A 27,002-nucleotide genomic window follows, 5' to 3' on the forward strand; every position below is an offset into this window, starting at 1 on the left:
CAGCTGGTTTTAACCTTGAGGGATGTGGATGCTTGAGTGGCACATTATATCCAATAATTAGAATAAAAATAAGCAACCTCGGTGCGTAAACACGTGAATTCAGTGCGTAAAATCACGGATTCAGTGCGTAAAATGTGCCAAAATATGGGTCTAATAATAAATATAGTTTGCGTAGTGGCAAAAGTGAAACAGCAAATTGCAATGTGCGTTATGGAGAAGCCAGAGCCGGTGAGTGGCAGCCCGGCAGTTCCATCCCATATTAGCGAGAGCATCCATTGAGCGGTGATGAGGCGGGCTGAGTGGCCCCAGAGCTGGCGTTTATAAAGCAAACAGTTGTGTGATTGTTAGCAGAGCCTGGGAAAATGTCCCCTCGGCCGGGAGGTGGAGGGACTTGACGCCAGAGCCTCTTGTTAAGAAGACTTGTGTGCTCCCAGACAGCATTGTGATGCTAATGAGCACCAGCACGTTGTTGAACTTGATGTTGACTTTTTTTCTTTCTTTCTTTGGGCGATTTTTTTTCGTACGCCCTTTCTCGCTCTCCCTCTTTCTCTTTTTTTTCCTTGGTCACTTGTTTGTGGGAAAATCTTCTCTCGGGCAACAGTGTGAAATTAATTAATCAGGGCCATTGCAGCTGACTACAATAGGGAGCTTTACCAAATTCTTGCAAACATAGAAAGTAATTTTAATTCGTTTTTCTTAAAATCTAAAGTTTGTTTTTGCAAAAACGGGTTCATAAGAGGGAGACTACACAGTTCGGAATTTACAGGGTTTAGATTTTAAGAAATGAAAGATTTTTTCTCCTCCAAAGAATTAGCTGTGTGAATTTTTTGCAAATTTTAAACTATCTAATTTATTGCGTTGTATATATAATAACTTTTAAATACAGAAATGTGAATGTAAGGCTTTAATTTTTATTGTTAAGCAAAAAAATCACAACTAGAGACCATTTTAAAAAGAAGAGACAAATGTAGCTTTTTCTTTCTTTCTTTCTTTCTTTCTTTCTTTCTTTCTTTCTTTCTTTCTTTCTTTCTTTCTTTCTTTCCTTCTTTCTTTCACCGTGCAACAGGTGTAGGCCTAATGTAAATTGTACTGCTATCACTGAACTATAGTGTCTTATCTCCTTTATTAATTTCAACTTAAAACACACAATTTCTCTTATTATATAAAATCAAACATAAAACACTGGCGCTTTATTCATTCTAATACGATAAGCTAATTTTCCAGAATTACGTAAAAATAAATAAACTTTTGAGCACACAGTTTCGCTAAATATAATATCTAGTCTTGATATAATAAATATTATATTCTTAAATAAATTTCGGGTGAAATTTTTTGACATTAAAGTTTATGTTAGAGTTAATTCGTTGCTATTTTTCTGCTCCATATGCAGGTCAGAGCAAAAAGAAAAATAAATATCACAGCTGCCTTTGCTTCTTGGAGTCTATTGCAGATTACTATAAATATTAACACTATTACTAGTACTGTGTAATTTATTTAATTTTCTTGTGAAAGTGAAAGCTGTCAAGTTGTGAAACTCCATTAGAATATGAAAATTCTCCCTCTACGTGTATTTGTTCGCTCGTTTTTTATTTCCAAACATATTTCGTTAAATTTGAAAACAACTCAGTGGGTGTGGATTTGCGTGAACAAGCACAAATTATTATACAGCGTTTTACTTTTTTTAATTTAAAAAAACGTCGCAGGGAATAAAGTCCCTTCGTTTCAGCACCAAGGACAGAGACTTTGCTTTCTTTCCCCGCTTTTTTAGTGCTGAAGTTGAATCACTTCAGTTTTAATCACTTCACATTTAAACTCTTTCTTATTAATTTCAAAGCATATTTTTATTGTATGCTTGTGCAACTTTTACGTTTTACCAAGACAAAAAGAAAACAGAAAGAACGAATCCTCTAATACATATTTTTTTTCCCTTGTTGGTGTCAATTAACGCACAAACCGTGAATCCGGTGTGAGATCAGGAAACAGCATAGACTAAACAATATGACAGGAAATTGGTGGCCAACGTTTGATTATACAATTATTTATTTAAAATTTATAGCATCGAGTTGAAGGAGGAAGAAGAGCATACATAGGTGCTATAGAATAGAATAGAATAGAATAGAATAGAATAGAATAGAATAGAATAGAATAGAATAGAGCTGGTTGCATGTGAACACCTTTTACTGTACTTTGTGTGTGACAGGACGTGATGCAGTTTAGGGGGCGGGTCCTCAGAGTGAACGTGAGGCTGATGAAAGGCAGAGCTGAGAGTCAATCAGTGTTAATGTACAATAAGAGCAATTTCCAACAGAGACAGAGCAAAAAAACTAACAAAACATATAAATAAAATTAAAATGACACACACTGTCTCACACACACTTACAGTTAGCATACAATGAGTTAAAGCGAGATAACCAAAGTCCTTCTAATCTATTTAATTTACATTTTTACAAATAGATGATATTTTTTAATATATATGCTTTGGCAAGTCAGTGTTTTTTATGTAAGTAATTAATAAAAACAATTCTTTACTCTAGCTGAGGCATTTAATGGAAGTTTAGATAATATGACAATATGGGAAATTTAAACACATCTTCAAAATAATATTATGTCCAACGTTGTTTTCACTTCTTTGATATGTTTTTTATTATTTTATTATTATAACTATTATTACAAAATACATATACTTGGCTGAAGAAACCCTACAGATAATTTTCTCGAAATATATTTTTTAAAAACTTTCTGAAATCTTCAGAATTTTCTTTATAGCAAAGAGTGAAGCAAACACACCTGCAGAACACTGGCAGAACTCATTAAAATTCAAATAAAAAGTACAAATTTTTAGGACGCACACACACTGGAAATATATAAACAGGGAGTCTCCTCATTTGGAATGTGATTTTGAATAAAATGTAAGCACACTGTAAATAAATGACGCTCCGTGTTTAACGTGTGCACACTATAGGTTTCCACTGAGAAAACATGAAAGGCTGCGGGTTAATGTATTCCACATTATGTTTAATGTACAGTGCTGCTGTGTAGTCTGCATTTTATGAATTAAACTTTCCCCTATTTAAAACCTAACTATAGAGTTCTGAAGGGCTCCTTATAGCCAATACAGAAAATAACGATAAAAATGCCAAATAATAGAACAGAGTTAGGCAGTGAAAACTAGTATAATACTGATAAGAATTTAAAAAGTAGTGTACAGTATGCCTTAGTAATCCTGCGACCTGTAACCTGTCAACTTGTTCTTCTTCTTTGTGTTTCTGTCATCGGGACAAACTTTGTATCCTTATTTACGCAGACAGGGTGTGGCTGAAAGATGGATGGTTCATTGTCAACAAATCCTTAAACATGGCCAGTTTTGTGATGTATTGCTCAAGGTCTAAGCAGTCAGGTGATGGTGGAGGAGTTACACACTGTTGCACTCTGCGCCTCCATTTGGGACAAAGGCTGCTCTGGCTGCTTTTTTTATTTGAATACCATGTTTGTGCACTGATGGAAGTGATTATTCCTCACTTTTTACTGGTGAATCTCCAATTCGGTGAATTCTTGGATCCAACAACCATTTCCATGTGATGATGGATACGCTTTATAGTGGCTATTTGACGAGCTTTAGACGTTGTGGATTCTGGTCCTGTTCTGTTCCTTCCTTTACTCTCCACCTTCATATCTGTGATGCTCGCCCATGTCTGTGCCAATCAACATGTCTAATTCTGTGCGTATCCCCTGGCAGTCTGACCCCGAGGCCCCCCGAGCGGCCCTCCGCCTCCTGCGCCCCACATCTGACACTCCGATAGCCGCTACACTTTCTCCCCACTCTCATTTTCCTCTTCCTCTGGCTTTGTTGCAGTATTATATTTTTTTATGACACCCTGCAATGGACGTTTTATTCCGTCGTGTATTCCTCCAAGATACACATTCGCGCTTATACGGATGGTGGTGCTGTGCGTAAAATGGGCTTTTGTCTTCGCGCTGTGCCGGTATCCCACATGCTCGCAGCAGCACGACTGGAGGGAGCCGGAGAGAGAAGCTCCAACCCCGGACTGAGACTAAAAGAATATGCCGGTTGTTGGATTTTCATATTTTTTGTCTCTTTTTAAAAATGAAAAAACAAAACAAAAAAAACACACAAGGAAGTACGACATAATTGATTATGGAAATTGCCCTTTCAAATGGACTGAATCTGTGAGTATGCTTTGTGTTTATTCTTAATTCTAGGACTTGTGTCATCTAAGATAGACTATTTAATTTTAAAATGCCCTTCTTGCAACATTTTGGAGCAAATTATTAAAGGAGGAATGCAGTGTAGTTAAGTAATCTGCCTTAATTTGCGAGAACTTGCTTGTAATATCTTGTCAGCTGCACATTAGTAGCCTATTAACCGAATTACTTGTGCCAACACATATTTAGAAAATGTCAAACTGCAGTGTTTTATTCTCATCATTGCTGTTGATGATTATATTTGACCTATACAGTAATTTTCTGCAACAAAATTTAAAGTTATCATTACAATTGTCCTAAAAATCCACAATTACGCACGATGTGCATGATTTGGTGATTCTAAAGGATCATAAAGACTAGTTCGTCCTGCTTCAACTGCTCAGCATGTTACTAACTAATCCAAATGTCCAATGACATCCACTGAGGCAGGACTTGCTCCACTAGATCATGTTGTTGACATTTAGCTGGAAGCCCCTCTACTGTAGGATATTGTGGGGCCTTTGGTAGTTTGTCATGCTTTCAAACAATTCATGGATTAATTCACTCAACGCGGAAACTCTGCTCTGTGTTCTGAAAATGGGTCGATGTGAGCTGGCATTTAAAAACAACAATAAGCTGGTTTGTTTGGGAGGGGAAGTAACATTGTCTCTTATCTCGGTTGTGTTATAGGAGCTCAATCTGGGCGATAAATTGTGTTATTAGTCGGTAGATTCCTGCTACATGTGAGGCTGTGGAGCCTGGGTTTTCCTGCTGTTACCCCTGTGCTTGGATGACAGGTGGATGTGTCATCATCCTCCTGCAGCTGGATGACTTCACCCTGCACAGGCTATAGGGGAGTGAAGTTCAGCAGTGTGTGTTTTTAGAGGAGTAGCCTACAGATGACGAATAGTGCACCAGTGTGAGTGCCACAAGGAAGGCTTAATCTAGGAGGAATACAACACACAACAAAGCAATGGTTTGCACTTTTATTTCTATTTATTTTATTCTGCCCTCCATCCCTGTCCTGCCTCGTTTCCAACCCACTGTTCCAAAGCAGTCTGGTATAAAAAGACGCAAAGGTTTGTGCTGTCAGTGGATCCTTACGCGTAAAAAGCAAACCGTAAAAGCAGGTGACTCTAACCCGCTTTTGTGCATGCGTAGTTATGTGTGTGGATTAGAGATAGATAGAGGGACAGGGTGAGGAAAGAGAGAGAGGGAGAGAGAGAGCGAGGGGAGAGAGGCGTGCGCATACAGGCGGAATGCAATGGCTCCATGTGACCACAACACACGCAGCTCCGGCGGCGGCGGCCCCTTTAAGAGACGTGGGTTAGTTTTTCTCTTTGGTTATCTAGCTGTATGAGTTTATGTAATATCATAAAGCTAGAGAACCGAATGTATAAACTAATTCTGCAGTCGTCACGGCTGAGCGAGCCGGAACCGGACCGAGGATGATGGAGGTGGTGGCGGCGGAGGGGAGGAAGCCGGAGCTGCCGGAGCGGATGGATGGATGCAGCCTGCACTGGAGCACCGGGAAGCCCGCGGCAGCATCGCGCCGAGAAACGCCTCCTGCTTCCTTGGACGGAGCCGGTGCACAGAGGAACGCCTTCTCAGCCTCCCACACTAGACACAAGAAATGGATTCATGGCGCTAGATTTCTTTCAAGAGGGATGCGTGGAGTGACAGTTGTTAGCAGCCGGAGACAGGCTCCATTCATGGAGTGATGAGGAGGAGGAAGGAGGGACTCGGCAGTGTTTCTCTTAATGGAACATACTTGTCTCTTAGTCACTGCAAATCTGCTATTTTATGGGCTTTTCTGCTCATTGTGTAGTTACTTGGATGCCGATAAACAGGAGAGATGAGGTGAGATGAATCTGTAGCTCGTAGAGGCTCCTGATTGGAGGACTCCTGGGAGTCACGTGTTCCACCAGTAGCCCCCCCATATCCCCTTTACATCTGGCCTGTCTGTGTGGTGATGTGGGGAAACGGTTTCAATAATCAAAGCTTATACACTTATGTGCACTTGCACAGTTTTTTTTGTGTTAGAAAGCTGCTGTGCCTCTGCAGATGCATGCTGCTTGATTTTGGCTTGAAAAAAGTTGATTGCGGGAGCTTCACCTTGCAGAAGTAGCTTCTAGTTCTATTATCTGTGCTTCTATTTGGATGCGATGGCAAATAATCCTCCAATTCTTAGCATATATGTGGTGTCTTGTTGCAAAAGGCAGATCTAGCAGGTCATCAAAACAAAGTGTCACAGGTTATGAAGTGCAGAAGAAGAGAGTGTTGTGATTCGGGTGGTGTTTGTCAACGGGATCATGTTTTATCCCTGGATTTAGCTTGATTGATGCCCTTATTAACAGAACCTGCAGGCCCCCTGCACAGGGAGCTCACACTGCTGCCAGAGAGGATTGTGGGACATGAGGGAAACAGCACATACTGATGTTTTTGAATGTTTCTTTTTAAAGCAAAGGCATTTCATGGAGAGGCAGTTTATTGTTACTGGCTGACAACAAGCTACGGCTAAATAGTATTTTCCTGCAGTGAAACATGCCTGTGTGGGTGAACAGGCATGTCACAGCTCACACACACGTCACCAATCACAGGTATTCTGATGATGTAAAATAGCTTTTGGAGATTATGGAGGCAGCATCCAGGTGGAGAAGTCAGGGTCAGCCAGGTCGTCCAGAGATCCAGAGCTGATTTTTCAGGCCTGTTCCATAATGCCGTTTGGGCTGCACATCATCTGTTCTTTACCCCTCCACTCCATCCAGAGTGGAAGAGGAGCTGCCTGAGTGATAGGATGTACTCTGTAGTGGAGCCTGTTGAATTTTAAACAAGCTAGTACTGTGCTAGCTGCTTGAGCTGTCGCTGCTGGTGGAGAGTGTGTGAGTGTGTAGTGCTGCGGTTGGTAGGCCTCGGCTTGTACTGCGTCACAGAGCAGGGCAGGTGCTAGCAGTGGACCTAGCTAGAAAATATCTCTCCCTCCTCACTGTGTTGTGCTTTTTGTGGTGTCATACTTGCTGTGTGTGTGCATGTGCCCATATAAACCTCAGTTGTGTGTAATTGTTGTTATAATATTAATAGTAATTTCAGGCTATCGGCATGCACAGTGTAGTTATGCTTTTGATAGTAATAGATGTCGTCATTAGCAAAACACTCTGACTTTCAGGATACCCATATATCAATTTTAATGTGACAAGAGCAAGTAGATGCTAATCTCCCACTGAGACAATCATTTAATTCACAGAATTAACGCCTTCAGCTGAAATATCCCATATGATCATCACACTCATGGCATTGTGATTTGATGAAAAGCTAGACTTGAAAAATAGCTCTGATTTCAGGACGACGTCTGCAGAAATTTTCTACAGATAATCACAATATTATGCTGAGGCATTTATTAAACGCTGTGATTTGCCCTCCGTATTTGCGCTGTACCAGCAGCGCCCACCCTCCCAGGCTTTTGTCCAGTTGCAGTAGAAATGAATGCATTGCTGAGGGGTAATAAATGGAGGATATGGGGAGAGCCCCTTTGAGATTGAAATGCAGTCTGGTGAGTGACTGAGAGGCAGGCTAGACGTCAGTTTTCCCACATTAATATGTGTCTGTCTGGGCCCTCTCCACCATCAGGAGGAGGCCCCTCAGCACCAGATGGAGCCCAGTCTAGTCTAGGTCTAGCTTAGAGGCACCTGCCATAAGGCTGCATTAAACTTGCCATTGTCTCAGTGATTTCTCCATTGTACGTCTATTTGAGTGCATTTTTATTGTTTCACCAGCCTGCGTATAATATGATGGCAACAAGAAAATTGCACAATGTGATGGTTGGACTTGAGAGAATATGACGTGTACATGCTGTGCATTTCTAACCAATCTGTCATGTCTGTAGCTTTTCCTGCTGAAGCATAAACATGTCAGTATGTCGTCTCCCCCCCCCCCCCCCCCCCCGCACTGCATTGATAATATTTTCACAATTTACTTGTAGATGTTGCATAAGGGCGAGTTGCTTGTTGATAAAGATGTTTGGACAAAGCAGCGATGGCTGTACACACAACAGAGCCATTGTTTTAGCTTTACAGCCCTGCTGCATTTCCAAGCTACCATCCTATAGATGTTATCTCGCCCGTGTCACACTTGGCCACTAGATTGCGGAGCTGTGTGTGTATGAGTGTGTGTCTTTTTGTGTGCACGTTACTGTACATCTGTACATTCGCTGCCATACATGTGTTTATGTGTGTGTGCTGCTGCTACGTCGTTACTGTGCTCTTAGTGCCTCATTTTTCGTCTCTGCAGAGTACCATAAACATGACAGCATATGGAGGATTACAGAATATGTGTTTTTATAGTGTGGGATTTGGTTGCACAGCTTCGTCTTTTTTTTTTTTTACTGATATGTAAGACTGTGTTCAAGTCCGAGGTGTGTGGCTTCTATTTATTTGTTTATTTGAGCAAAAGTAACTTCTGTAATTTCTGCCTTTATGTAGAAAATTGTAGAATTCTTGGTTCAGGCTACTTCCTGGAAAGCCAATGTTAGAAGAGGTGTTTTTCCCTAAGAGCATCGATTTAAGTGACTGTCAATGGCTTTACAGGGGGAAAAAATGCCTTTAAATTATTGAATATTTTTATTGACACTATATCCACTTGACTGTTATCATCATTACTTTTATTATTATTTGTATTTTTACACATTTTCTTTCATATGTGAAATAAATCACACTTTGTCGTCTATTTAATTCCATATCATCTAAATCCATATTCCAGTGTTATCATGTTTCTATTATCATTTTACCTGAATTGCAATGGCCTATATAAACCTTTTCTCCGAACTTATGAATTCTGGGTTTGGTAGCCTAGCAACAGCCTCTGACCCATGCAAGGGAAAGAGGAAAAAAAATTGAAAGGCTGACATGCAGGCTTTAAACCCGCAAAGGACGTCAGATTTCAGTGGATGTAATCTTTGAGTATTTTGTGTAATCGCTCGTGAAGTGTGTTTGTTCGTGTGTGTGTGTGTGTGTGTGTGTGTGTGTGTGTGTGTGTGTGTGTGTGTGTGTGTGTGTGTGTGTGTGTGTGTGTGTGTGTGTGTGTGTGTGTGTGTGTGTGTGTGTGTGTGTGTGTGTGTGTGTGTGTGTGTGTGTGTGTGTGTGTGTGTGTGTTGAAGAGATTGGTATTGTCATGGATTTATCACTGACAGCTGCAATAGGAAATATAGGAAAGTTTCCACATGAATCTAAAAAGCTGGAAGTGCAGATTTTCAAAAAATATTGCAGTATGTATTACTTTTCTGCTTTGCTCTATTAAGGTATATTAAAGAAACTGTTTTCTCTTGATTGCATTAAATACACTAATACAAGCCACTGTCATTAATTGCAGTTAATTATTATGGTTTTATCTATTTAGCTCTTCCTATATTCTTCTTCCAATTTAATTTATAAATCTCAATTTTTGGTATACGCTTTGTGTTTGTGTGTTAAATATAATCTATATTATCTAATGTGTTTTATATAAAAATATTGATTTAAAAATCTTGTGTGTTGTACTATTAAAATATTAAATTTTAAACATAAAAGTTCATTTTGAAATCAGTGTAGGACACCTCAAGCATTTCATTTGATGGTTTCTGCCAAAAATTTATGATGGTGAAATTAATTTGCATATAAAAGATGACACAGTTGTATCAGACAAATTGCAAGAGCGGGCACCTTCTCTCAACTTCATGCTTTATGTTTTTTGCAGGAATCTGTGGAGAGTAAATGCAGTCACAGAGAAACACCCCATCTGCAGGCCTGTGTCTGGACACACAGGACAGCAGGTCAGAGGAGACACTCGCCGCCTGGTGCCCCGAGGAGCAAAGGTGACCGACCGGGTCAGAAAGAGACTTCATCCCTCTGGAGTCGCAGGTGAGAAATTGCTATGCTAATGATGGATTTTTTTCTAAATGCACTTGAACTTGAACTACTTCTGGACTTCACTCAATTAATCCCACATGATGCTGTTTGTTTTGAGACTCCAAAAGTTGAAATTTCTATTGAAATGTATCTCCTCACAGGGGTGGTGCCTCTTATTCTTTACACTTTTTTTGTTCGCTTTTTCACCCCCTGCGTTATAACATCTGATTCAATTTGTTAGATTCCTCGATTTTGGCAGATAAGAGTGGGTGGCCACTTGAATAATCCATATTTTAACTCTTTTGTCCACCTTTTCTTTTTTTTTTTTATCTCCTTAAAGATACACGGGTGAGTCGGGGTGTGTGTTGGCCTGTTGTGTGCATAAGGTGTGCTCATGTGGAAAGACTGCCAGGGTGGCTAAGTCCTTCACTTCACTAATACCCATTCCTGCCCTCTTTATTCCCGCCTGCTTCCTACTTCTCTGTCCTCTGGCCTCCGTTCATGACTTGTAGCCCAACACGCAGACACAGAGAAACATCTTTTTTATTGCTTCTCTTTCGGTTACTTCCTATATTTCTTTCAGTCCTACGGAATTCTCTGCAGATCTCCGGGAACACTTTGAAAATGGGGAAACTTTACTTTTTTCCTCTTGTTTTTCCTCTTATTTTCATGCCTAATTATTGTGAAGGCAAAGTGAGATTTTATGGTTGGAATGTAGCAGATTTTTGGTTGTTTGCTGCATTAGATAGTAGAAAAGTATATATATATGCTGTCATGAGCCTGTATTTGTAGAGACTTTTTGTCTTCAGCTGCCAGTTACTCTGCTGTCTAGTTGGGAAAACCTTGGAAGCTGCGTGTTTTTAAAATGCCGTATAATGTCGAAGATGACAGAAGGCTGAAACCAGAAGTAGGTGACTCACTCACTTTCCTCTCAGCTTCCTCCTCAGCGCTGAGTGACATGACTAAAGATTACCTTCACTATCCTAACAGCTGCTATAGCAGGCCATCAAGGCCCGAGAACGCTGCTCAGCTCGTGCATGTTCAACCTCCTGCCAAGAACAAAGTAGACGGAGTGATGGAGGCAGCGCTGGAGAGGGGAGGAGAGGAAGATGAAGCCCCATCCGCAGAGATTGAGGGCCGTCATCGGGGGAGAAACAGAAGGAGTGATTTTTTATTTCCCTCCAGGGTTAGATGAGCGTTCTGTGACATTGGCCTAGTTCTATATCAGCATGCCCCCCCAGAGAAGAGGTTGCGTTTGAGAGTCAGACAAGGGAAGATCAGAGGAGATTTCACAGCCTGTGGCTATCCTCCTCCATAGCGTTCGACCACCTCTTAAAGCTCCTTCTCTTTGCTTCAACTCGATGAGGGCTGCCGGTCTACTTAGTCAATATCATATCCACAAACTAGATAAATCGATGCAAACAAGCTTTGGTTGGACATGGGCTTTAGAAGTGGAGGCATAGCTACAGGCTAAATTTGACGCAGAGACGCATCAATCCAGAAGTGACACTCTTCACATCCTCTTTGTATTCATAACAGCAATTAAGAGCCAGAAGACTTGTGTTCAGACTGTGCTTTACCCTTACAGGACCCGTGTGCAGTTTGTTTCAGTTGTTCCTATAAGCAGCGCGGCCAGGAGGATGTGTGATTTCGCACATAGCAGTGTTGCTTCCACAGCTGAGCACTCTCATGTATATGGAAAAGACTCGAAGAGAGGGAAGCAGTAATCTGCTCATTTACGGTACCTCAGATCCAGTCTGCCATCTTTCTCTCTTACTTTTCTCCCTCAAACACACAAACACACATACGTCAGTGTACCGTATCTCCCCGCCTCCCCCCTTCTCAGCCTCCCCCCTTCATCCCTCCCCATTCGGGCTCATCTTGCCATCACCTCTCCGGCTCCACCACCCCGGAGAAACCAATTCAGACTGCTGCTCCACACCGTCATGGCATGTTGGCCAAGGGAGATGGAGTCCTTTCAGGTTCTCGGCTACAACCTCCCTCCCGCCCTCGCTGCCCCCTCACTGCTTCTCAACATTTCCTCAACACGCCTGGTGTATCAGCAGGGCGGCTAGACTGCACGATAGGGCTGCTCCTGAGAATCTGTTGGAGTTATTCTGCACATTATGTGACCTTTTAAAGTTTCAACAAAATTGCATGTGGGCCTTGTGTCTTCTGATTTCACTCTGAGTCGGCCGGTTGCATGGTTAAACTGTCAGATTAGCGAGAGTGTCTGAAACAAATGAAGCCTGCGTTATGTGTTTAAACAGACTGATTGTGAGGTTTACCAGTAATAGGTTATCTTTAATGGCAAAACCAAACACCCACAGCCCACCCATGGCTGCTTAAAGTTGGCAATCTGCTTATACACAACCTGCTGTTTGCTGGGAATTTTTTTTCCTGGCTTTCTAGATTTGTATGCATAAACTGCGCTGCTGGGCTGTTCTTAAAAGTTGATTTAAATTATACCCTCTGCATTATGCGGCTTGATAGGAAATAAATCTCTTCAAATGAATACACTGGATGGAGGGAGGTGGTGAAAGGGGCCGTGTGTGTGTGTGTGTGTGTGTGTGTGTGTGTGTGTGTGTGTGTGTGTGTGTGTGTGTGTGTGTGTGTGTGTGTGTGTGTGTGTGTGTGTGTGTGTGTGTGTGTGTGTGTGTGTGTGTGTGTGTGTGTGTGTGTATTCTGGTGGCGTATGTTAACATAAATTAAAGTCTATGTGCAGAGGGCCTTGGAGAAGAAAAGGGAGAGGAGAATGTGAGAGTGAGAAAAAATAGATTTGGGTTTAAAGACCAATAGAAGAGTTTAAAACACAGAATAAAGTCATGATGTAAAGCAGAAGCATGAGAAATGAAGCAGTAGTCCTTTAGGGGTTTTATTAAGTTTTTGGGTACTATATATATATATATATATATATATATATATATATATATATATATATATATATATATATATATATATATATATATATATAGTACCCAAAAACTTATATAGTATAGTGTCTTTAGGTGTTTGTGGTGTTTCCAACAAACACACTAGAGTAGATAAGTACCTTATTTTGCATTGGTATTTATTTGTTTCTGTATTTGTTTTTCTTTACCCCCTCAAAGCACAGAGGCCTCTGGCATCTCAATGCGCACTGGCTGAATGGTGGCAGTATTAAAGATTGGTGGTGGCTGCGATGGTGGGGCGCAGGCAGGGTGACGAACAGAGCACAAGAGGGGAGGGACAGGGGTCCGCTGAAAGGCAGCAGGCTGCAGAGTGAATGGGAAGAAGGGGAAGGGAGGTGTGTGTGTATGTGGGGGGGGGCATTAGCTGTGGAAGCAGGTTGGGGGGTGGTGGGGTGATGGCGGGGGCCTCCGCTGGTTCAATGCAACGGCCGAAGCAGCTGTGAAAAGAGGTCTCCCCTTTTTCCCACGCCCAGTACGACGCAGAAACCCTGCTTCAGCCTGCCAGGGTCAAGTCACATTTCTAATATATACACTGGGCCTGTGGACTCCCACAATGCATACGCACAGCTCATTTATTTTATGTATGCACACAGACACACACACACACTTGTATGCACATAGCGAGTAGACAGAGGTGGGGGCCGCTGCAGAGTATTATGACACTGATTTCTATCCCGTTGGCATCATTGTTTCTTCCGGGACTCTTGCAAATTAAGTATTCACAAACACACACTCACAAACACACACACACATGCAGATTGCACCACTAAACCAAACATTCCTGCAATAGTAGGTTGTCACTCAGCAGAAAATCACAAAAAATAGCATGAAAGTAAAAAATTTAAAGCAAGATTAGAGATATTTTTTAACACTCCTTCCTCTTCTGCTTTTTCTGCACTTCAGAGTAGTCATGTTACACTTTCAGGAATATCTCAAATTCCTCTTCATTTATCTGTAGGTGTCTTTCCTGTAAACAGCCAAAAATATGCCCACCAGCCCCCACATCGCAGCCCTCTTTTCTTCTCCCCACACGTTTACGTCTCAGCCACCATTTACAAACTATAATCATATTCCAAGGAGGGGGATGTAAACGCTTTGTCCTAACAGACCCCCCCTTCCCTCCATCACCACCCCAGTGCCAGATGCCCTGCTGTATTGTGTGGGTGCTGGGGGGGCAGACAGGCAGGCAGCCCCCTTCTTCTGTCTGTCTCTCTCTCTCTGCACCATGATGTCACCCTACTTGTCTGTCTGTCTGTCTGTCTGTCTGTCTGTCTGTCTGTCAGTCAGGGCCTGGACAGGAACTTAAGTGTGGGAAGGGAAAGCATTCAGGATGGGGAAGGGGGTGGAAGAGGTTCAAGGAGGGGTTCAGGGTTGGGAGGGGATTTTTGGGGGGCTTGTGGGGGTTGATGTGAAGGGAAGACAGTGTCTGGCCTGAGAGGTCAGCAAGTGGACTTGAGCATGGAGTTAGTTTGTGTGTCTGTGTGTGTGTTTTGGGGGAGTACTGGGGGGGATTCTCCTAGCAACTCTAAAGCAAAGTGGAATTTAGATGAGTCTGTTGGTCTGTGTCTTCCAGTAATTTAGTCTGGAGTCCAGACTCCTTGGTTTTGCCTCACAAAAGGGCCTGAACAGAAAGAATAAGAGGAAAGAAAAGCACTTTTTTCCATTCTAAATTCTGTAAAGTACATTCACAATTGTGCACATATGTGAAGTCAAGGCAGTGTGGCAGCTGAAGCATAATGCCTGTTGTGATATTAGTTCATAAGGACTAGATTTCAGTTCTCTCACTGAATGAGTTTGATGAAATTCTTGTCTTTTTGAAGTTATTAATATATATTTTAAATGTGGGAGGTGATGGCAAACACCCAAGCTCCCTCCTGGATCTGTTCCAGGGTTATCTCCCTATAGGTGCTTTTATTATATGAATATACTGTTATATTATATGAATATATTATGAAACTGTTCTTTTTTGTGCTATGAGTGAAGCCAGGCCAACTGTAGACTTTAAAACAAATCAAATAGTAGCCTTAGTTTGTGTTTGATATTAAAAGGAAACTAAAATACATGTAATTTCTGGCTTTATTATGAAGTCCTTTTTGTCGTGTACATCACATCCATGTAAATTGCATGCTGCATTACAGTCAGTTAAAATCCTGTTTGACCAGCTCATCTTGAATTAAGGTGAGCACAGAGAAACTTTCCTCCTTCAGGAAATGAATGTAAAGGCAGCCTTCTTTTTCTGCACTTACAGCATTTTGCACAGTGACGCTCAAGCAAACAAGTTTTAGAGCCAAAGAGACTTAAAATCACTCTGGTGTGATGTGGCTGTTTATTCACTCTTTCTAAGCACATCCTTTATATATATATATATATATATATTTTTCATTTTATCAATCACAGCACTTATGATGCTCCAGTTTTAACTTTTTGTAGCCTGTATAAGCATCTAAAATTTGTGAAAATGTTCAGGCTCTCTTAAAACTTGTGGTACAGTTTTTAACAGAGCCAACACTGTCCATCTAAATAATGACGCCGTTTTTCCTGATTCCTAAATTGACTTTATTGAGAATGAAGATTTTCATGTGACAGCAGTAATGTGCTATTTACAGCCCACCAGCAAACACAGACAACAGCTAGCTTTTTCAGCTGGTAAACATTTACGAGGACACAGACACATGCCTTTGTCATTCATCCTCTCTCTATTTGGACTCCTGCTTTTGTATTTCTTCCACCCCTTTGCTCTTTCCATCTCTTGCTTTAATACGTTCTCCCTCTGTGTCTTTCTCCTTCTATCTCTCCCTCTGTCTCTTTCTCTCTGGCTGTGTGAAGAGGTGATAGTATTGGGAGACAATGGGGAAGACTCGCTTAATTAGCTGGACGAGAAGATGCATTGTGGCAATTACTGAGCACAAAGGGAGGGGAAGGTATGGCTCTGTGATGTGCTGCCGCTGTGTGTGTTTGCCTGACTGTTGTAGCCTGGATTGCAGGCAGGCCTTTATAGGGGAGAGTGAAAGCAGTAACAATGGAAGACAGGATGTACTCCACATGTAGAGCCATTTCCAGTCCTTTTACGAACAGGGACAATAGCAGCTGCAGTCTCTTAAAGGCTGGAAATGTAGAAAGTGTATGCTGTCCTCAGATGGATTATGGGGCTTTAAATGCACAGGCCTAGTGGCTTTGTGAGGAGCAACTTTACAGGTTCTCTGTACGGTTCTGTTGTGCAGCTTTGGTCCCACTTTCTAATAAGGTACTCTTTATATTTGACTGAACGTATGCTAATTTCTAAATGCAATACTGCTTTAAAAAAGTTATATGCATGAATAAAAACAAAAAGAACAAAGATTAATATGCTGATAGCTTTCTTTCTTAAATATTAAAACAATGTGGGGGGAGCTAATAATGATAAAATGTTTTTTTAAAAAAAGAGGGAGAGAGACAATAAGGATGGGGACAAATCACAGTCACAAAGCCCCGCCCTTAAACAACGACTGTCCAATCAGAGCTTCGCAAGGTGCAAATACAGGAAGCCGTTAAACTCGTGTTTGTCTGTGTAGAAGCAAAGCACGCAGTATTCAACTTTTAAAGAATTTGGAAACTGTTAGTCATCCATTTTGTAATGTATTGTATGTGTCTTTCCCCTAAATGAATCCATCTAAATGAATTATTTTACCTGCTCTCTGTGTTAAACCCAGTTGTTCAAAATAGCTCTGAAAGACCAGTTCAAGTCAAATAAGGCAGTTTTCCACTTGCCATAAACTGACTGCAGCCCTTTTGGTGTGACTAAAATGTTATTTGGGCATCAAAATTACTTAATTTCACTCATGATAGTTGCAAGAATGTACCCCATAGAATAATTGCAAAATAGACCATTTCTTTATTTTTTCTATATACAACTCACCTGTAAATTATGTTAATTACTCTCTAAATAAGAATATTAGAATTAATAAACACATACAACCTAAACATAATAAACAGTACTGCAGTGGAATATTTTCATTGTCTTTAAATTTGTCTATTATTGTCTGGATTATTTGATCAGTTCTTTGGTTTGTAAAATATCCTGAAATATTAGTCACTGTTTTTCAAAGCTCAATTTGATCTCCTTAAATGTCTTGTTTTATCCACAACCCAAAAATCTGAATTTTACTTTCATAGAAGAGTAAAGAAACCAGAAAATATTCTACATTAGTAACATGGAATCAGATCATATACACTTACACTTGCTCAAACCAATTAATTATCAAAGTAGTTGGTGGTTTATTTAACAGTTGACAATGATCGATTACTAGTTGCAGCTTTGGTTCAATTTTAAATGTCACACCTGCAAACGTTTCTTTGGTTACACTGAATTATTTACAAGAAACATTGAATCAGTAAGTTTGACTAAATAACTAATTTTGACAAAGACACACCTTCACCACAGACAAAAAGTTCTGTGTATGTGCATGTTAATACTGTTTGATCCAGATAAAATGAACTGTATGTGTTTGTAAACTGGGCGAGACACCAGCAAAGTAAACGATCGCAATCTAGAAATGAGAAACTGCTTTTGTGTACAACCACAGTTTTAAAAGTTTAGAAGAATTTAAAGTGGCTGTGTACGCATAGCAACAGTAATTAAGAGCAGCTGGATTCAGCAAACACAGAAAACTAAGGAAAGTAACAGATAGTTTGAGTAGTTCAGTGCTTAAAGTCTCTGCTGTATACTGCACAATAGCAGTAATAATTTAAACATGCATGTTCAAACCAGAAACTGATTCTGAAGAAGAAGAATGTTACAGGAAAGCCTCACCTTGTAAGGTGACAGGATTAGTTCTTCAGGTCTGTTGTCTAAATTTTACAATGCTAATTCATGGTGCTGGCTGCTTTTTTCACTCATGTCTCCCAGTAAATAAAAACCACCATGTGGTCGTGTTAACATCGTATAAAGCTTGATTTTAACTGTAGTGTGTCTTTACAAACTTAAGCATTTAATAATTTGTGTACGTGATGCTTATTAATTTTGTGACAGTTTATATAATTACCTTTTTCTTTAGCTCCTGAAATAACTTCTGTTTTTCAACATTATGAAAATGACAAGTTGGTGTTTTTACTTCTTCGGCACGACTTGTTTTGTTGTTAAAGTTACAAAAACTCTTCAGTCAAATGGGCTGCTCGACCACTTACCTTGTGGGAAACAACTGCAGTGAATCTGCAAATCTCAGAAAACACTCTCATTATCTGATTAACCACTCCATAACGTATTCCAGTAATTATTGCTGCTATATGTTTCTAGAGGTCATACTGAATTGGGGAAAATGGTGTTTAAGTATGCTGCTCCCTTTGCTTGAAATAAGTTACAAAATTGATGCAAAGAGCTGAATGTTATGCAATTTTGAGGCAGACAAATTCAGATGTACATGCTATGATTGAATCACATTGGCCCTGCGTGACTTATATTTTTGCAAATTTAGTGTAATGTAATCTTAATTTTTGCCTAATCCACATGTACATTCTCCTGTATTACCTGTTAATTTGTGGTGCTGCCTATCTTTTCCAGGATGCTCCTGTAATTGAGATTCTAAATCTTAATGAGCCTTGTCCTTTTTAAGTAAGTTTAAATATATAGATTTTTAATGATAATCACCAGTTACAATGTATAAACTCCAACAACTTCTAAGAAAGTGGAACTGTAAGGCCCATGTTTGACCTCATTGAGTAACACGCAATGACTGACGATTTAATTTCCCGTTGCTGGCAGCCATCCATCCTCTTCATTTCTATTCCTGATTGCCCTGTTGCTGTGTACTAAACTGGACATGCTACTTTCTATTTCTGACTGGCTGTGAGTGGGCCGCTGCTTGGTGCCACTGCATGGTGTGTGTGTGTGTGTGTGTGTGTGTGTGTGTGTGCGCGCGTGCGTGCGTGCGTGTGTGTGTGCGCTGAGTTGGGTCTAGCAAAGAGCATCCTCCTCTAGTGGATTGGCCTGAGGGGATTTCTTTCATGAAGTCAGATAACATCCAGGCGACCCTCTCTTCCTTTTTTTATAAGAGTTCTTTAACCTTGATAAATGAAGTAGAGGCGGGAAGGGAGTGAGGGAGGGAGGGAGGGTGGGAGGAAAAAGTTGCGGGCTGTGTTGGGGGGATGAGGCTGTGATGGAGGGAGGAGAGATATAGAGGGAGAGAGGGAGAGGCACCAACTCCCCGGCCGGCTTGCTCTCAGGATCAATAACGTTCGGTGAGCTGCTGAGCACTCCTGTCTGGCAGCTCCACCATAGGGGATGGAGGGAGGGAAGGCAAGAAAAGGAGCGTTGAGAAAGCCTCTCTATCTCCTTGTCACCCTTTTTTTGCGGAGAGGTGGAATTGAGGTGGAGGGCGATGTAAAGATGGAAGGGTGGGGGGGAAAGCACAGGTGTAGTGGATGGTGGAGGGGAGCTAAGACCAGAGCACCTATGCAGCTGAACCATGCCACCCACCTGCCTGCCCACCCACCAGGAAAACACACACTCATGCTCACACACATACACACTCTGAGGTCTCCTTTTACGGAGCCACAAGGTTACAGAGTGTCGATACAAACGCGCACAGCCCCTCTACAAATGGGATTTGGCATGTTCAATCAACAGTGCTGCCAAATCCCTGTTGTTAAGTGTTGCAGAGCCATATCTGTCTGCAGCGGGCCTGAGCTATGCTACCTGGGCCCGCTAACTGTCCCCTAAATATCCTCTATTCAAGTCCTCAGTAATAAAATTACCCGCCGCATTTGTCATTGGATTTGAATAGGTGTGTGTGCTGTGGCATAAATAGCGAACAGACAGGGAGCTGTCACATTGTGCACCTGTTATACACAAAAAAAATCCTTCTACCAGTGCCTCCAGGTCATGGACACCTGAGCTCTCTTCCTCTTTTCTTTTACCCTCTTCTACTTGATTTCCTTGCTTGGAGTTTAAGTCGCTGGTCTGCCTCCTCTGGCCATCTCTCCTGGCCTTTTCCCTGTCCTCTGTTAGACCTGATCCTTTCATCTTCTCTCCCCTAATCCTGTGCTAGAGAAGCCTTCTCTTCACCCCTCCTCTGCTTCCCATTGCTCTTTTTAACTCCATGCCTCTTCTTATTTTAGCGTGTCCCTGTGCTCCTTGCTGTCTCTTTCTTCTTCCTCTTTTTTCCTCCTTTTTATCCCCCTTGTATCACCCCTGCCTCTGCTTCTTCTCAGCCATGTCTTCCACATCACCCTTCCTCCTCTTCTCTTACTTTCGCCTGTCCTTAATTAAGTTAGTGATCAGTTGACTGCCCCTATCATTGGTAGAGAGCAGGTTGGTCCTCCCATCTCAGGAGGGGGGTACATTGTCTGTGCTGGTTGACCAGTGTAATCCCCCCACCAGGGACAAAGGGCAGTACCCTCACTACCTCAGCCACCCCTGAAGGGCATTAGCCCCCTGACGAGAGCCATGCCCCGGCCTGCCTCTGCCTGCCTGACAACCTGCCATCATACTGCTGGCTCTTTGCTGATCTGAGGAAGTCAGTTTGGCTTCAGAGTGAGCACAAAAGACCAGGGGAGCGTGTGTGTGTGTGTGTGTGTGTGTGTGTGTGTGTGTGTGTGTGTGTGTGTGTGTATGCATGGTAATATAAACAGTTTTGTTTTTTAAAGCCTGTTGCTTGAGCCATCTCAGAATCATCAATACGTCAAATTGCTGCAGGAGCAGAGTGTTTATTGAGGCATGCATTAACAGGATTCCTTGATTCGTTTGTTACTCCATCACACGTGCACACACAGGTGCACATGGTGGAGTCCTACTCTAAACCTCCACCACAACCCCACATAACTCTCCCTGCCTCTCCCTCTTTTCTCTTTCACTCACACACATTAACACAGGGAACGAGTAGGTAAGGTTGCTATGGGAACGGTTGGTCAGAGTTTACCAGAAGGGAAACAAACAAAGTACTGTTCATGAGAGCAGGTTGTTCTGTGCAGAAGGAGCAGTGATACTCTGTGTGTGCAAATGTGGGTTATGTGTCAGGTCTAGTGAGTAAGTGATTAGATACATGTGTGAAACTATGCATCCTTTCATGTCTTTGTCCTTTCTCACCATGCCCTACTGCTACTATACATCTGCTGTTACATACAGAACCTTGATGAAATATTTGAACTGCTCAGTGGGACGTTGGGCTTTAGTGATTGCAGCTTCCAAAGGAATTTGGATGAAACGTTTATGAGCCCATATGGCAGCATTGTTTTTTAAGTTCATTTGTATGAGGAAGATGGACTTGTTTGAAAAAGCAGACCATGTTCTTAGACCTCGCAGGGTTTCAAAGCTGCAACTGACAATCATTTTTACAATCAATCAATCTGCCGGTTATTTCTCACTGAATCATTTATGACATCAGACAACAGTTAAGAATGTCTATCTCTGTTCTCTGTAGCAGAGTGGTATAATCATCAACAACATAGTGAATTATCTACAGAAAAATCAGACAACAAAAAGTTAAACAAAGGAGTATTCAGATTTTTTAAATTGAAAAATTAATAAAAATTTTTGAAATAGTTGATTTTCTATCAATTGGTGCTGATTAATAGTAAAGAATCAACACCTCCAACCATTTATCCCAACGTGCTGTTCTCCTAATATCTGAATAATGGCAGGGTCTAGAAACATGCATTAATTTGCATTTTGTTTTGGAATTTTTCTGGGAATTTGGGAAATTTTCTCTACTTTTTAAGGTAAAAATGACTTATGTCTAAGACACCGCACTGCGTTGCCCTATGCCTCCTCTGCTGTTGTAACTCATTTTGTTCTGCCTTGAAAGAATCTCCTCTCCTCTCCTCTCCTCCCCTCCTCTCCTCTCCTCTCCTCTCCTCTCCTCTCCTCTCCTCTCCTCTCCTCTCCTCTCCTCTCCTCTCCTCTCCTCTCCTCTCCCCTCCTCTCCTCCTCTCCTCTCCTCTCCTCTCCTCTCCTCTCCCCTCCTCTCCTCTCCTCCTCTCCTCTCCTCCTCTCCTCTCCTCCAAAACAGGTCTTGCAGTATAGTTTCATGTCACCCTTTTCTTCATCATCTCCATCTCAACAAGCAGCAACTTTCCCATCATTCCCATCATCATTTCCATTTCTCCATCTCCCTCACTGTCCCCCTTTTGAGGCATATGAAGAAAATGCACCGAAAGTCTCGAGCAGCAAACAGACCCGCTGTGTTTTTCCCCCATAAAAATGCCACCATGCCTTCCTCGCTCCATCTGTGTCCCCACCCCCTTTAATGCCTCTTTAGCCCTGTGCTTGCCTGTTTGAGTAATATTTATTACACACTCTCTTTTAGTCTCAGTTTCTCCTTTTTATTTTTTTCCCCTGCGTGAAACAAACAAGTCCAGTGCTGTGGGGCAAAAAAACACCCCCAACGCCGCCACCGCCGCCACCTCCTCCGACCCTCCCCACCATCTCCACCCCCTCTGCCCTCTCTCCTTCAGCACTGACAGATAGACAGACGTACTGTTCTCTCTTTCTTTGCCTTTCACCTCTCAAACCTCCCTCCATCCATCCTGCCTGGACGGGCACAATGCAGGCGCTCTATCCTGCGGCAGGGAGAATGCAGCCCTGAACTAACAATATCACCAAGGCTGCCTGAATGCCGCCAAGTCCCATTGTGCTCTGTCAGAGGGGAGTTAACACCCATGTCTGAGCCCAATGAATAGTATTATTGTGTCTGAGATGTACACCTCACCCCCGGTCCCCATCTATGTCCCCCTAACTCAACTCGCCCCCCTGCTCTCAAACTTGCTTCTCTTGTCCCAACAGTGTAACCCCCCCCCCCCAGCAACACCACTCCTGCACCCCCTTCACTCTTTCCTTAACAGACAGCTCTAACTTCCAAAGCCTTGCCTGCCCACCGACTGTAAACCTTTCGCACCCTACTTCTCTATTTCCCTGGCAGTCGACCCATGGGTTTTAGTCTCATTTTTAGGGCCTGCACAGGGGCGGATAGAGGTGGACAGAAGGGCTGTCGCAGCTCCGTGGTGAGACTGTGGCGAGGATATTTTGGCGATTGTGCGGTTGGTGTGGCGTGGTGCAATGTGAGGTGGTGGGGGTTGAATTTGGCCATGGCTCTTTCTCTGTTGAGGAACACAATAGGACCATGAATCCTCAAAGAAATGCCCACCCCCCCAAACTGCTATTATCATAAGAAGAGGGCTGCTGAACCCATTTGAATAATTCTGGATGATACAAAAGCTGAGATGTTTTCTTTGACAAAGTTTCTATAGAGCACCACTGGTCTGGCCAAAACATTTCCATTCCTTCACACTCGCTATGCCACAAACAGAGAGGGGTGAGGGAAGGATAGTGAAATGATGTTGATCTGAAGGTGGATGTTCATCAATGAAGAGATGACACAGGTAGATCAAATTAAGAGTACATTTAATACGGACGAGCTCGTGATTCAAGCATCATGCGGTGGATGAATGAAGAGAGTTACAATGACTAGATCTTTATAGGTTTCAACATCTGGCATAGATTAGGATACATTGCGTGAGAAGAAGAAAGAGAGAAAGAGGGAGCCAGGAGGTCCCTAGTCCCTTTAGGTTAACCCACAGGTCAACCTGTGATGAATGACAGCTAAAGTAAACGTTTCAACATATGGTTTCATTCTGTTTAACATTCTTGAGCTAAAGAAAATATATAGAAAGCACGTATCCCAGAAAAACACATACTATCAGATAGGTTGAAGTATCCTGTCAATTTTAAATTGTGCTTTTGTTATTTATAACCATTAAGGGCAAATAAATATAAAACTCCGTAGGCTTGTGCTGCCAGGGTGAGCAAAAGAAGGTGGTTGTTGAAGAAAAACTTTTCCTGTAAATATTTTTAATGTATTCTATTGATGCAGTGGTGATTTTTATAATGGGCCCACTCTCGCTATATTTTGCTATCTGCAGCACATCAGAATCTAATAGCTGAGAGTACCTTTGGCAGGCAGTATCTCACTGCCTGACACACTTAACTCTCGGGCCTCCAATCCCTGCAGTTTCTGCTCTCTAAGGTTAGCAGGTTCATATTACCAGCTGAGAGAGGATGCCAGAATCCTCACCCCCGACTTCTTGCTGATCAAAGACCAGGATTGACATTCAGAGTGGGTAAAATGCTGAAAGTTAAGATTAACTTGTTTTTTCTCCATCTCTGTCTCTGGTTGTTTGTGTACAGCAGGAAGAGGAGGAGGAGGAGGAGGCAGTGGAGGAGGAAAAAGAGAAGCAGAGTGGGTGGAAGAATGGAAGGAGAGAAGGATAGAAGCAGTTCGAGGAGGTGGTTCGAAGCGGGTGAACCCAGAGCAGGTGAACGCAGCTGTGGATCGCCATGGGCTCTCTGGCTGCCTTCCTCTTGTGGCCCCGGTGCTGCATACAGGGGTCCCGGGGAGCCAGCAGGGGCCAGCCAAAGCTGCGGCAGAGTGGGCAGGCTAGGCCAGCCAAGCCAGGAGAGAGGCAGGTGAGGCGGGTGAGCCAAGCTCTCATTCCCGCCGGCTAGGAGCCTCCTCGGCAGAGTGGAGCAGCGCGGAGCAGCAGAAATCAATACAGAGGAGAGAGGCTAGCAGAGGTTGCCCAGCACCGCCTGCAGGCCTCGGAGCCCAGGGACCAACCACCACTGCTCCCAGCTCCTCTCTCCATCTCTCTTTCTATCTTTCTCCAGCAGTCCCAGCACCAGCCAGGGCCAGGGCCCTAACCTTGCAAGCACCCCACACGCAGTGTGTGTGTCAGTACATGCACATGTGCATGTGAAACAGAGAAAAAGGGAGAGGGAAGAGACAGAGAAACAGTCTTTGTGTGTGGTTCAGCCGGAGGGTTTTTTCTCGCGTCCAACACCACTTGATAAAACTTTGTCAGAGAGACATGGAGACAGCAAGGGAGGGAGCGAAACGGTATCAGAATGAGACAGGACGTCGGAGGTCTCTTTTCTTCCAGCTCCCTCCCTCCTATTACTCATTCCACCTTAACAGCTTGAATAAGGATCCATCTGAGATGTAGCCAACACGGAACGTTTCTGCTCAGTCCCACTTCCAAGCACGTAGCGCACAATATTCCGAAGATCTCATGAGCCAGGATGAAAGGACAATTTGAACTTTTTCTCTCATCCACTATATCAGACACAACCTGTCTTTTCGCCTTAGATTTTCTTGCCCTCACTACAGCAGCTCCCATCAGAGGATATGGCAGTGCAGTATTGATCTATAAGGTGGAAGGCAGGAAGGCGGGCCTGGGCTTTCATACCTCTCTCACTATGTGTGGGGAAATAGCACCTGAAGTCCACTTACTGCTGTGCAGCAGGGATCCCATGGCAGCGCAAGTGAATGGCTGCTAATTGAATGAGAGATAAAAAGACAGTAGTTTCACCTGTGCAGTGCTCCCTCCTCCTGTCTGATTGCTACTTAGACTTTTCTCTCCACCACGTATACAAAAGTCCTGCTCCACACAGAGAGGTTTTAGCAAAATTGCTAAAGAAAACTGGCAAAATAATCAGGAATGAAACTACCTGGTTTCACATCAGTGTAGACACGAACTACATCAGAAAAAAAGCAGAGGGAAGAAACAAGTATATGTTTAATGCAGTGGTAGAAACCTCCGAGTGAAACTTAAGTTCTGAGGCCTTGTCACAAAACATATTGTACATATCTGAGATCTGGAATGGCACCAGAGGACAGATGGGCAGTTTCCAGAGCAAGAAAACTTACAGAGATCACAACGGGATTCACACGTCTTGGTGAGTACATTGCTGTATTTTAATTGCTCATTTTGTGGTCAGTACACAAGTAGTATTGTGTTTCTGACAGGCATACTAAAGTAGTAAATAAAAAATGTTGCTCTCCTTCTAACGCTGCTATGATAAGATGCCATCCCTGCTCAGAGGACCATGTGTGTTTTTAAAGTGCACACAGGCACGTTGTGTTGTAGTTGATCTCCTCAGTCAGTTCTGGGCTGTGATCATACTGTCACTGACTGTTGGAGGAGCTCGTTGTTGTTGCGTGTACCAGGGAGGGTATTAAAGCACGATTCCCCTTCGCCTGCCAATCTCCTGGCACACAGAGAGAGACTGGCGCCTCTCTACGCCTCAGCCTGGCAGCAACCCATGCTTACAAAATGGCCGATTCCTGTCTGCCAGCTGTCTCCCTCAGCCAAGATGGCGCTCGGTCGCTTTTTAATGCCCGCTGTTTGCCATCTGCCCTCTAATTGTTAACGGCTATGCAAATATCCTGTAATTGCCTTTGCATGTGCTTGATACTTAACCCCTCCCCCTCGATTGTAAATAATAGCGCTAGTGTAAGGAATAAAAAGAAACACAACCCTGTGCGGTTGCTGATTAAATACACAGCAGGAACAATTAGCAAATGAATGTTGCCTGTTGTCGCTCTGCTCTTTACTTCTCTTTAAGCTCACCTTATTCTGTATGCAAATCACTGATGCTGTTTTCTTGCTTTTGATGCTAGCTGGAAAATAGAACTGCACCTCGTCTTTCTCTCAGCGACTCAATCGGAGACGCTCATGTGTCTTCTCATTGTGCCATATGTGACATCTGTGGTTGGCTGCATTACCAGGGTGCCCTGCCTCCTCAGACAGGCAAAGCCCACACTGTAAAGGAGAGCAGGAGCGAGGGAGAGGCATAACATAATGACCTCATTAGCATGCTCAGCACTCCCTGCTATAGGCCCTGGTGCGCTGCTGCGCCGTGGGACCCACCGGTGTACGCCCTTCTCACAGCACTCAGCATGCAACATTGTGTTCTCCCCACACAATGCGGCGCTTCATACAGGCTTTATTACGCCTTGTCAAAGCGCAGGGGGATCAGGGGTATCAGTGCAGAAGCAGCAGGATACGCACTGTGTACGTGGAACAGGAGATGTATTGGTGCTTTATGGTCTTAATGTGGTGTTGGCTGTACTGATGGATCCTCTGTTGCTGCTGTTGTGCATTGACGTGTGTGTTTATGTTTGTGTGGATGTCTGCTCCATGGTCGCGTGTATTTGTGCAA

At 42.8% G+C, this 27,002-nt stretch overlaps 1 protein-coding gene across 6 annotated transcripts in view; it reads left to right on the forward strand.

Annotated features, from left to right (window-relative positions):
* LOC118470501 (uncharacterized) overlaps window positions 1-27,002 on the forward strand; it is a 43,702-nt gene that overhangs the window by 5,194 nt on the left and 11,506 nt on the right. For 4 of the 6 annotated variants that reach the window (XR_008604156.1, XM_055017919.1, XM_055017927.1 and 1 more), the window contains exons 2-3: window positions 9,931-10,094; window positions 24,189-25,736. Coding sequence is in view for 4 of the 6 variants with exons in the window: in XM_055017919.1 (XP_054873894.1) it covers window positions 9,931-10,094; window positions 24,189-24,442 (418 nt within the window). In the remaining 2 variants the exon portion in view is untranslated. Of the gene's footprint in view, window positions 1-3; window positions 4,189-9,930; window positions 10,095-24,188; window positions 25,737-27,002 lie in introns of those variants that run through there. The other 2 variants (XR_008604157.1, XM_055017922.1) reach the window with 2 other exon arrangements.

This window comes from Amphiprion ocellaris, chromosome 2, assembly GCF_022539595.1.
Source record: "Amphiprion ocellaris isolate individual 3 ecotype Okinawa chromosome 2, ASM2253959v1, whole genome shotgun sequence".
In the NCBI taxonomy this organism is placed as follows: domain Eukaryota; kingdom Metazoa; phylum Chordata; class Actinopteri; family Pomacentridae; genus Amphiprion; species Amphiprion ocellaris.